Raw genomic sequence first — 13,937 nt, forward strand, 5'->3', positions numbered from 1 at the left:
CACCTAACACTATCTGGCTATCTATTTAGGTACCGTATTACCCTAATACAGGCACAGCAGTAATGACAGATTTAGCTGAATATAAATTGTAGGCCTAGTATTTAGGCGCTGGGTGACAGGTATACGTTTACGGACAGAATTAGACTTGGATCTGCACGGTAGCGTGTGAAGTTATTGAGGATGACCCAGGCCCGGTGCTATAATAAGGCAGACCAAGCGGCCGCCTTAGGGCGCTGAGAAGGGGGGGGGGGTGGAAAAATTAAACTTTTTTTTTTCCATTAATCACTTGCATGCCGCCGGCCTCCTGCGGCTGTTCTCCTCTGTGTGGTGGTCCTCATATCTTCTCTCTGGGCTCCCGAGTACTGACAAGTTGTTTGAGGACCTTTTCCACTCTGCCAGTCAGTGGCCGCAGCTGTGTCACGTGTCAGGGCAGTGATTTCCCGCTGAGTGGGAAAGGTCCTCAAAGTCTTGTCGGGAGAGCAGACAGAAGATACCAGGACCACACAGAGGAGAAGGGGAGCTGCTGCAGATGGGAACAGGCCCAGGTGAGGAGCATAATGTTTATTTTTACACAACATTAATAGAGGGGGGAAATGTGCCATGGAGGGGAGGGGGGGTAAAGTGACATGGGGGGTGATGTGACATGGGGGGAGAAATGTGCCATGGAAGGGGAGAAATGTCACATTTCTCCCCCTCCATGTCACATTTCTCATCCCCCGCCATGTCACATTTCTCATCCCCCGTCCATGTCACATTTCAACCCCCTCCATGTCACATTTCTCATCCCCCTCCATGTCACATTTCTCATCCCCCTCCATGTCACATTTCTCCCCCTCCATGTCACATTTCTCATCCCCCTCCATGTCACATTTCTCATGCCCCTCCATGACACATTTCTCATCCCCCCTCCATGTCACATCACGCCCTCCTTTTTACCTCACCCCCACCGAGTTGTGGGATATGGGGGGAGGGGGGGGGGGCGCCAAAATGTAGCTTCGCTTGTGTGTGCAAAAATCCTTGCACCGGCCCTGGGATGACCCTATCCGCACCTTCAATCTAATCTACCCTTTTATGGATAGATTTAACCTTGGCCTGATAGAGCAGAAAACAATTATTTAGGGAATTGCTAAATTGGGAATTGTATTCAACCCAAAACAAAAACTGTGCTTCGGCAGACAGCAGACAGTATTACAATTGGCTAGCCACAGCTGAAACACCAGATTTAGGGTACTGCTATTTTGGCAATTGTATTTTACCCCTCAATAAAATAGCAAGCACAGCCAAGCCCCTGATGTAGGATATAACACACTATTGATGGTTAAAAATGGACTTGGTGGCAGCTTGTGCTGGCGCACCACAAGCCCCAAAATGGCCGCCGATCACCCCAGAAAAAAGTGACTGAAAAACGCTCTGGGCAGCCGAAAAACAGTGAGCAATTGAATAGCAGAGGTTGTATGATACACAGCTGTATATCGATTACTTCAGTAAGTAAATCCCTGCCTAATCTCGCCCTAACAGCAGCAGCTGCATCCTATCCCTACACTGATCAGAGCAGAGTGACGGGCGGCGCTACGTGACCCAAGCTTATATAGAGGCTGGGTCACATGCTGCACTGGCCAATCACAGCCATGCCAATAGTAGTCATGGCTGTGATGGCCTCTTGGGGCAAGTAGGATGACGCTTGTTGATTGGCTGCTGTGCAACCTTTCAAAAAGCACCAAGAAAGCGCCGAACACCGAACCCGAACTTTTACGAAAATGTTCGGGTCCGTGTCAGTTCGGGTTCGCTCATCCCTAGTTAGGACGTAAGGGAATAGTTCATTTCTAACGATAATTTGTTTTCCCTTAGTCCTAACAGTGGCACAGAAATTCCCCCCCCCCCCACTTTTTAGTAATTGTGGTTATTTTTGTCTACTTGTAATTACACGATGTCCGGAGGGTCACTCCCCTCTTTATTGGGGGCAGGGAGGGCGTGTATATGTCAGTTTTTTATTATTTCATTAAAACTTCCAGCTGTCCTAACCAGTCCACAGGGGCAGAATACCCCATCTGTGCCACTGGTTAGGACTAAGGGAAAACAAATTATCGTTAGAAATTAGCGGTTTTATATACACAGCTGAGATGGTTATGCAGTTTTATTACTGAATGTTATTATCACTTTAGAACACGATTGGGTGAATATGTAAGGGGGGGAGATGTGACCTTTCTGGGGGACAACCCCTCAACCAATCCGGATTGAATGTTACACCTATATAAGTATTGAGCTTCACTTGTAAACCACATGTAGCTGAGAAAGACCTGGGTGTCCAGACGTTGCTGTATCCTTTCAGTCTGATTAAACGATAAGCTTTGATTCAAGAACAAGAGGGACGCAACTTTTCTGAAGTTTTTTCTACGTTTGAGGGGTCCCTGAGGCCGGGAGCTGACGCCACGAGCAGCGCCGCCATACCACGGACTATGTGTTCCAGGAAGTGGTGCTGTCCTATTCCATTTATTATGTGGAGCCCTCGGGAAGCACTAGGAGCATACATCAACGGAGGTACCCGGTCGGGGTGCTAGGAGATCCGTTACAATACTATTCTGTACTATACTATGCTGTACTGTACTGTGCTGTACTATACTATGCTGTACTATACTGTGCTGTACTATACGATACTGTACTATACTATGCTGTGCTATAATATACTGTACTATAATATACTGTACTATACTATGCTGTGCTGTACTATACTGTACTATACTGTGCTGTACTATACTGTGCTGTACTATACTATGCTGTGATGTACTATACTATACTATACTGTGCTGTACTATACTGTACTATAATATACTGTCCTATACTATAATATACTGTGCTGTACTATAATATACTGTACTGTACTATACTGTACTATAATATACTGTACTATACTGTGCTGTACTATACTGCACTATACTATGCTGTGCTGTACTATGCTGTGCTGTACTATACTATGCTGTACTGTACTGTGCTGTACTGTACTATACTGCACTATACTATGCTGTGCTGTACTATACTATACTGTACTATACTGTGCTGTACTATACTGTACTATACTGTGCTGTACTATTATATACTGTACTATACTGTGCTGTACTATAATATACTGTACTATACTGTGCTGTACTATACTGTGCTGTACTATTATATACTGTACTATACTGTGCTGTACTATACTGTGCTGTACTATACTGTGCTGTACTATACTGTGCTGTACTATAATATACTGTACTATACTGTGCTGTACTATAATACTGTACTATGCTGTATAATACTGTACTATAATATAATATACTGTACTATACTGGACTCTACTATAATAAACTGTGCTATACTATAATATACTGTACTGTACTATACTATGCTGTACTATACTGTACTATAATATAATATACTGTACTATACTGGACTCTACTATAATAAACTGTACTATACTATAATATACTGTACTGTACTATACTATGCTGTACTATACTGTACTATAATATAATGTACTCGTTATAGTATTATCGTTAGAAATTAGCGGTTTTATATACACAGCTGAGATGGTTATGCTGTTTTATTACTGAATGTTATTATCACTTTAGAACACGATTGGGTGAATATGTAAGGGGGGGAGATGTGACCTTTCTGGGGGACAACCCCTCAACCAATCCGGATTGAATGTTACACCTATATAAGTATTGAGCTTCACTTGTAAACCACATGTAGCTGAGAAAGACCTGGGTGTCCAGACGTTGCTGTATCCTTTCAGTGTGATTAAACGCTAAGCTTTGATTCAAGAACAAGAGGGCCGCGACTTTTCTGAAGTTTTTTCTACGTTTGAGGGGTCCCTGAGGCCGGGAGCTGACGCCACGAGCAGCGCCGCCATACCACGGACTATGTGTTCCAGGAAGTGGTGCTGTCCTATTCCATTTATTATGTGGAGCCCTCGGGAAGCACTAGGAGCATCCATCAATGGAGGTACCCGGTCGGGGTGCTAGGAGATCCGTTACAATACTATTCTGTACTATACTATGCTGTACTGTACTGTGCTGTACTATACTATGCTGTACTATACTGTGCTGTACTATACGATACTGTACTATACTATGCTATAATATACTGTACTATAATATACTGTACTATACTATGCTGTGCTGTACTATACTGTACTATACTGTGCTGTACTATACTATGCTGTGCTGTACTATACTATACTATACTATACTATACTGTGCTGTACTATACTGTACTATAATATACTGTCCTATACTATAATATACTGTGCTGTACTATACTATACTGTACTATACTGTGCTGTACTATACAGTGCTGCACTATACTATACTGTACTATAATATACTGTACTATACTGTGCTGTACTATACTATGCTGTGCTGTACTATACTGTGCTGTACTATACTATGCTGTGCTGTACTATACTGTGCTGTACTATACTATACTGTACTATACTATGCTGTGCTGTACTATACTGTGCTGTACTATACTATGCTGTACTGTACTGTGCTGTACTATACTATACTGCACTATACCATGCTGTGCTGTACTGTACTATACTGCACTATACTATGCTGTGCTGTACTATACTATACTGTACTATACTGTGCTGTACTATACTGTACTATACTGTGCTGTACTATTATATACTGTACTATACTGTGCTGTACTATACTGTACTATACTGTGCTGTACTATTATATACTGTACTATACTGTGCTGTACTATAATATACTGTACTATACTGTGCTGTACTATACTGTGCTGTACTATTATATACTGTACTATACTGTGCTGTACTATAATATACTGTACTATACTGTGCTGTACTATACTGTGCTGTACTATACTGTGCTGTACTATAATATACTGTACTATACTGTGCTGTACTATAATACTGTACTATGCTGTACTATAATATAATATACTGTACTATACTGGACTCTACTATAATAAACTGTGCTATACTGTACAGTGTTGTAGTATACTGTACTATACTATACTATGCTGTACTATACTATAATATACTGTACTGTACTATACTATGCTGTACTATACTGTACTATAATATACTGTACTCGTTATAGTATTATCGTTAGAAATTAGCGGTTTTATATACACAGCTGAGATGGTTATGCAGTTTTATTACTGAATGTTATTATCACTTTAGAACACGATTGGGTGAATATGTAAGGGGGGGGATGTGACCTTTCTGGGGGACAACCCCTCAACCAATCCGGATTGAATGTTACACCTATATAAGTATTGAGCTTCACTTGTAAACCACATGTAGCTGAGAAAGACCTGGGTGTCCAGACGTTGCTGTATCCTTTCAGTGTGATTAAACGCTAAGCTTCGATTCATGAACAAGAGGGCCGCGACTTTTCTGAAGTTTTTTCTACGTTTGAGGGGTCCCTGAGGCCGGGAGCTGACGCCACGAGCAGCGCCGCCATACCACGGACTATGTGTTCCAGGAAGTGGTGCTGTCCTATTCCATTTATTATGTGGAGCCCTCGGGAAGCACTAGGAGCATCCATCAACGGAGGTACCCAGTCGGGGTGCTAGGAGACCCGTTACAATACTATTCTGTACTATACTGTGCTGTACTATGCTGTGCTGTACTGTACTATACTGTACTATACTATGCTGTACTATACTGTGCTGTACTATACTGTACTATGCTGTACTATACTGTGCTGTACTGTGCTGTACTGTACTGTACTATACTGTACTATAATATACTGTCTTATACTATAATATACTGTGCTGTACTATAATATACTGTACTATACTGTGCTGTACTATACTATGCTGTACTATTATATACTGTACTATACTGTGCTGTACTATAATATACTGTACTATACTGTGCTGTACTATACTGTGCTGTACTATACTGTGCTGTACTATAATATACTGTACTATACTGTGCTGTACTATAATACTGTACTATGCTGTACTATAATATAATATACTGTACTATACTGGACTCTACTATAATAAACTGTGCTATACTGTACAGTGTTGTAGTATACTGTACTATACTATACTATGCTGTACTATACTATAATATACTGTACTGTACTATACTATGCTGTACTATACTGTACTATAATATACTGTACTCGTTATAGTATTATCGTTAGAAATTAGCGGTTTTATATACACAGCTGAGATGGTTATGCTGTTTTATTACTGAATGTTATTATCACTTTAGAACACGATTGGGTGAATATGTAAGGGGGGGGATGTGACCTTTCTGGGGGACAACCCCTCAACCAATCCGGATTGAATGTTACACCTATATAAGTATTGAGCTTCACTTGTAAACCACATGTAGCTGAGAAAGACCTGGGTGTCCAGACGTTGCTGTATCCTTTCAGTGTGATTAAACGCTAAGCTTTGATTCAAGAACAAGAGGGCCGCGACTTTTCTGAAGTTTTTTCTACGTTTGAGGGGTCCCTGAGGTCGGGAGCTGACGCCACGAGCAGCGCCGCCATACCACGGACTATGTGTTCCAGGAAGTGGTGCTGTCCTATTCCATTTATTATGTGGAGCCCTCGGGAAGCACTAGGAGCATCCATCAACGGAGGTACCCAGTCGGGGTGCTAGGAGATCCGTTACAATACTATTCTGTACTATACTGTGCTGTACTATGCTGTGCTGTACTGTACTATACTGTACTATACTATGCTGTACTATACTGTGCTGTACTATACTGTACTATACTGTGCTGTACTGTGCTGTACTGTACTGTACTATACTGTACTATAATATACTGTCTTATACTATAATATACTGTGCTGTACTATAATATACTGTACTGTACTATACTGTACTATAATATACTGTACTATACTGTGCTGTACTATACTGCACTATACTATGCTGTGCTGTACTATACTATACTGTACTATACTGTGCTGTACTGTACTGTGCTGTACTATACTGTGCTGTACTATACTGTGCTGTACTATACTGTACTATAATATACTGTCTTATACTATAATATACTGTGCTGTACTATAATATACTGTACTGTACTATACTGTACTATAATATACTGTGCTGTACTATACTGCACTATACTATGCTGTGCTGTACTATACTATACTGTACTATACTGTGCTGTACTATACTATGCTGTACTGTGCTGTACTGTACTGTACTGTGCTGTACTATACTGTGCTGTACTATACTGTGCTGTACTATACTATACTGTACTGTGCTGTACTATACTATGCTGTACTGTGCTGTACTGTACTGTGCTGTACTATACTATGCTGTGCTGTACTATACTATACTGTACTATACTGTGCTGTACTATACTGTACTATACTGTGCTGTACTATACTATGCTGCACTATACTGTGCTGTACTATACTGTGCTGTACTATACTGTGCTGTACTATACTATGCTGTGCTGTACTATAATATACTGTACTATACTATGCTGTACTATACTGTGCTGTACTATTATATACTGTACTATACTGTGCTGTACTATAATATACTGTACTATACTGTGCTGTACTATTATATACTGTACTATACTGTGCTGTACTATTATATACTGTACTATACTATACTGTACTATACTGTGCTGTACTATACTGTGCTGTACTATACTGTGCTGTACTATAATATACTGTACTATACTGTGCTGTACTATAATACTGTACTATGCTGTATAATACTGTACTATAATATAATATACTGTACTCTACTATAATAAACTGTGCTATACTGTACAGTGTTGTAATATATAGTACTATAGTACTATACTATACTGTACTATACTGTGCTGTACTATACTATGCTGTACTGTGCTGTGCTGTACTATACTGTGCTGTACTATACTGTGCTGTACTATACTGTGCTGTACTATACTGTGCTGTACTATACTATACTGTACTGTGCTGTATTATACTATGCTGTACTGTGCTGTACTGTACTGTGCTGTACTATACTATGCTGTGCTGTACTATACTATACTGTACTATACTGTGCTGTACTATACTGTACTATACTGTGCTGTACTATACTATGCTGCACTATACTGTGCTGTACTATACTGTGCTGTACTATACTGTACTATACTGTGCTGTACTATACTATGCTGCACTATACTGTGCTGTACTATACTGTGCTGTACTATACTGTGCTGTACTATACTGTGCTGTACTATACTATACTGTGCTGTACTATACTGTGCTGTACTATACTATACTGTGCTGTACTATACTATGCTGTGCTGTACTATAATATACTGTACTATACTATGCTGTACTATACTGTGCTGTACTATTATATACTGTACTATACTGTGCTGTACTATAATATACTGTACTTTACTGTGCTGTACTATACTGTGCTGTACTATTATATACTGTACTATACTGTGCTGTACTATTATATACTGTACTATACTATACTGTACTATACTGTGCTGTACTATACTGTGCTGTACTATACTGTGCTGTACTATAATATACTGTACTATACTGTGCTGTACTATAATACTGTACTATGCTGTATAATACTGTACTATAATATAATATACTGTACTCTACTATAATAAACTGTGCTATACTGTACAGTGTTGTAATATACTGTACTATACTATACTATGCTGTACTATACTATAATATACTGTACTGTACTATACTGTGCTGTACTATACTATAATAAACTGTACTATACTGTGCTGTACTATACTGTACTATAATATACTGTACTCGTTATAGTATTATCGTTAGAAATTAACGATTTTATATACACAGCTGAGATGGTTATGCAGTTTTATTACTGAATGTTATTATCACTTTAGAACACGATTGGGTGAATATGTAAGGGGGGGATGTGACCTTTCTGGGGGACAACCCCTCAACCAATCCGGATTGAATGTTACACCTATATAAGTATTGAGCTTCACTTGTAAACCACATGTAGCTGAGAAAGACCTGGGTGTCCAGACGTTGCTGTGTCCTTTCAGTGTGATTAAACGCTAAGCTTTGATTCAAGAACAAGAGGGCCGCGACTTTTCTGAAGTTTTTTCTACGTTTGAGGGGTCCCTGAGGCCGGGAGCTGACGCCACGAGCAGCGCCGCCATACCACGGACTATGTGTTCCAGGAAGTGGTGCTGTCCTATTCCATTTATTATGTGGAGCCCCCGGGAAGCACCAGGAGCATCCATCAACGGAGGTACCCAGTCGGGGTGCTAGGAGATCCGCTACAATACTATTCTGTACTATACTATGCTGTACTGTACTGTGCTGTACTATACTATGCTGTACTATACTGTGCTGTACTATACTATACTGTACTATACTATGCTGTGCTGTACTATACTGTGCTGTGCTATACTATACTGTGCTGTACTATACTGTGCTGTACTATACTGTACTATACTGTACTGTACTATACTATGCTGCACAATACTATACTGTACTATACTGTGCTGTGCTATACTGAGCTGTACTATACTGTACTATACTGTGCTATACTGTACTATACTGTGCTGTACTATACTATGCTGTGCTGTACTATACTGTGCTGTACTATACTGTACTATACTATACTGTGCTGTACTATACCATACTATACTATGCTGTACGATACTGTACTATACTGTGCTGTACTATACTGTACTGTACTATACTATACTGTACTGTACTGTGCTGTACTATACTATGCTGTACTATACTGTGCTGTACTATACTATGCTGTGCTGTACTATACTGTGCTGTACTATACTGAACTATACTGTGCTGTACTGTACTGTACTGTGCTGTACGATACTATGCTGTACTATACTGTGCTATACTGTGCTGTACTATACTGTGCTGTACTATACTGTGCTGTACTATACTATGTTGTGCTGTACTATACTGTGCTGTACTATACTATGCTGTGCTATACTGTACTATACTATGCTGTACTATACTGTACTATACTGTGCTGTACTATACTATGCTGCACTATACTATTCTGTGCTGTACTATACCGTGCTGTACTATACCGTGCTGTACTATACTGTGCTGTACTATACTGTACTATAATATACTGTACTATACTGTGCTGTACTATAATATACTGTGCTGTACTATACTGTGCTGTACTATACTGTGCTGTACTATACTGTACTATAATATACTGTACTATACTGTGCTGTACTATAATATACTGTGCTGTACTATACCGTGCTGTACTATACTGTGCTGTACTATACTGTACTATAATATACTGTACTATACTGTGCTGTACTATAATATACTGTGCTGTACTATACTGTGCTGTACTATACTGTGCTGTACTATACCGTGCTGTACTATGCTGTGCTGTACTATACTGTGCTGTACTATACTGTGCTATACTATACTGTGCTATACTATGCTGTGCTATACTATACTGTGCTGTACTATGCTGTGCTGTACTATACTGTACTGTACTATACTATACTGTGCTGTACTATACTGTGCTGTACTATACTGTGCTGTACTATACTGTACTATACTATAATATACTGTACTATACTGTGCTGTACTATACTTTGCTGTACTATACTGTGCTATAATATACTGTACTATACTGTGCTATAATATACTGTACTATACTGTCCTGTACTATACCGTGCTGTACTATACTGTACTATTCTGTACTGTACTATACTGTGCTGTACTATACTGTGCTGTACTATACTGTGCTATACTATGCTGTGCTGTACTATACTGTGCTGTACTATACTGTGCTGTACTATACTGTGCTGTACTATACTGTACTATACTATACTGTACTATACTATTCTGTGCTGTACTATACTATGCTGTACTATACTGTACTGTGCTGTACTATACTATACTGTGCTGTACTATACTATGCTGCACTATACTATACTATACTGTGCTATACTATGCTGTGCTGTACTATACTATACTATGTTGAACTATAATATACTGTACTATACTATAATATACTGTACTATACTATACTGAACTATACTATACTGTACTATAATATACTGTGCTGTACTATACTATGCTATACTGTACTATACTGAACTATAATATACTGTACTATACTATGCTGAACTAAAATATACTGTACTATACTGTGCTATACTATAATATACTGTACTATACTATAATATACTGTACTATAATATACTGTGCTGTACTATACTGTGCTGTACTGTACTATACTATGCTGAACTATAATATACTGTGCTATACTATAATATACTGTACTATACTATAATATACTGTACTATACTGTACTATAATATACTGTGCTGTACTATACTATGCTGAACTATAATATACTGTACTATACTATAATATGCTAAACTATACTGTACTATAATATACTATGCTGAACTATAATATACTATGCTGAACTATACTATACTGTACTATACTGTACTATAATATACTGCACTATACTATACTGTATTATAATATACTTTACTGTACTGTACTGTACTGTACTATACTTTGCCGTATTGTACTGAGATTACGGAGGTGCAATGAGGGGGATTATAGGGGCAGTTTTCTCTACTTTTCTTACTCCCTAGAATGTTTCCGGGGGTCAGTAAAGCGGGGTCCACACTTCTGGGGGGCGGGGCCATACTCTGCCCCATTGTACCGGCACCCCCTCTGCTGCAGCCAGGAGCCCAGGAGAGAAGTCCTCTGTCACCTGCGGAGCCCTGACCACAAGACGCATCTCTGCCCCCTGAGAGCCCTGTACACACATGAGGCGGCATCACTGCGGCGGGGAATGTGCGGGGACACGGAGCACTGGAGCCGGCAGGGAGCGGAGGCCGCCACATGTGTTACCCTCCCGGGCTCTCCGCGGCTCCAGCTCCTCCCCGCAGCGTCCAAGCAGCTTCCTGCGGCCCCACCTTGTGGGAAAGAGCCCTGGGATGGGGACGAGGGCCGGGAAGAGAGGGAACGAGCCCCCGCAGCGGAGCCATCGGGCCGGATCCAGCCGGATGTGCAGAACGGCAGGCAGAGCGGGAGGACTGTGGCGGAGATCCCGGGGCCTGCTCCGGCCTCCTCCGCCACAGACGGCGACACACGGTGAGGGGGGATGTCCGGGAGGAGGAAGGCGCGGAGAAGGCGGCCTCTCCTGTCCGGTTCTAGCCGCTAAAGGGCTCTTCTCCCGGGCAGGGAAGCACAAGGGGAGAGCGGAGCTGCCGCCGGGCTGAGAGGGGTGAAGGCGGGGCCTGTGTCCAGTGTCAGCCAATAGACGCGCAGGAGGGCGGAGCTCGGCAGCCAATCACTGCGCAGCGCTGCACATATAAGAGGCGGCCCCGGCTCCGGCCTCAGTGTTTTCTCCAGGAGAAGTCTTTGTGTTTTCTCCCCACGTCTCACACGATGGCAGAGACCGCGCCAGCAGCCGCCGCTCCTCCCGCCGAAGCGGCCGCCAAGTCCAAGAAGCAGCCGAGGAAATCCGCCGCGGCAGCAGGGGGCGCCAAGAAAAGCAAGAAGCCGTCCGGTCCCAGCGTGTCCGAGCTCCTGGTCACAGCCGTGTCCGCCTCCAAGGAGCGCAGCGGGGTGTCTCTGGCCGCCCTGAAGAAGGCTCTGGCTGCCGGAGGATGCGATGTAGAGAAGAACAATAGCCGCATCAAGGTGGCCATCAGGGCTCTGGTCACCAAGGGGACCCTCACCCAGGTGAAGGGCAGCGGCGCCTCCGGCTCCTTCAAGCTCAACAAGAAGCAGCAGGAGAGCAAGGACAAGGCGGCGGCCAAGAAGAAGAAGCCGGCGGCGGCCAAGAAACCTGCAGCTACTGCGGCCAAGAAACCCGCTAAATCCCCGAAGAAGCCCAAGAAGGCTCCGGCCAAGAGCCCGAAAAAGGCTAAGAAACCAGCCGCGGCCAAGAAAGCAGCCAAGAAGCCGAAGGCTGCCCCCAAGAAGCTGGCCAAGAGTCCGGCTAAGAAGGCGGCCAAACCCAAGGATGCCAAGAGTCCGGCTAAGAAGGCGGCCAAACCCAAGGCTGCCAAGAGTCCGGCTAAGAAAGCGGCGAAAGCCAAGAAGAGCGCGGCCAAGAAGTAACCGGCGCCGCCCGCACTTCTCCTCCAAAGGCTCTTCTCAGAGCCACCACCTCCTCCTCAGACGAGCTCCACTCCGCCCTTCTGCCCTCGTTCTCCGCTCACAGCGGGCGGGGGCTCCAGCTCCTCTGCGGGCAGGAATAGGGGGCGGGTTAACCCTGTCAGCGCCGCTCTCTTCCGTCTATCAGGGCCTCGCTGCTCTGCTGATAACCGCCCCTCACTGCGCCCCGTTCCCTGCTGGTAGTGATGCCGCCGCTGAGTGTACTGTGCCTGCAGGGGGGTCGTGCGCTCTATCCCTGGACATCAGCGCAGCGATGGAGCCGCTCTTCTCCGCACAGTGACTACGGGACTGTTCTCCCCTTCTCCGGTGCGGGAGCGGGAGAAGGCGGCCACTGACGGGTTAATACTGAGCAGGCTATGGGGGCGGGGCTATAGAACTAGTACCATGGCTTTTGAAATTCCCGCTCAATTACCGTCCGGTAAGAATTCAGCAGCCGTGGAGAAGCTCCGCCCCCGGCTCATCTGAATGGATGTATGTGAGCCCCGCCCCTCCTCCTGCTCCGCCCCCCGCTCTTCTCAGAGCCCCCCCCCCCCCTTCTCTAGGACGGAGCTGCCGCATTGTGTGAATACATGGAAGCCTCATGTCCGAGGCGGATTATTCCCTCATTATAGACCACTGATCGGGAGGATGAGGGGAGTAGTGATCGGCCAGAGAGAAGGATGGGGGGAGTAGTGATCGGCCAGTGAGGAGGATGGGAGGGGGGAGTAGTGATCGGCCAGAGAGAAGGATGGGGGGAGTAGTGATTGGACACTTGAGGAGGATGAGGGGAGTAGTGATTGGACACTTGAGGAGGATGAGGGGAGTAGTGAT

At 43.2% G+C, this 13,937-nt stretch overlaps 1 protein-coding gene across 1 annotated transcript; it reads left to right on the forward strand.

Moving 5' to 3' along the window:
- Positions 1 to 12,392: 12,392 nt before the first annotated feature.
- On the forward strand, positions 12,393 to 13,070 carry LOC120982652 (histone H1A-like). Its single transcript, XM_040412910.1, has one exon. The coding sequence runs from the start codon at positions 12,393 to 12,395 to the stop codon at positions 13,068 to 13,070; it is 678 nt and encodes a 225-aa protein (XP_040268844.1).
- The last annotated feature ends 867 nt before the right edge of the window (positions 13,071 to 13,937 follow it).

Source organism: Bufo bufo (assembly GCF_905171765.1).
Source record: "Bufo bufo chromosome 1 unlocalized genomic scaffold, aBufBuf1.1 SUPER_1_unloc_1, whole genome shotgun sequence".
Classification (NCBI taxonomy): Eukaryota; Metazoa; Chordata; class Amphibia; order Anura; family Bufonidae; genus Bufo; species Bufo bufo.

Excerpts from the sequence above, each read along its gene's own strand:
- LOC120982652 (XM_040412910.1), top strand. The coding sequence starts at position 12,393 with ATGGCAGAGACCGCGCCAGCAGCCGCCGCTCCTCCCGCCGAAGCGGCC.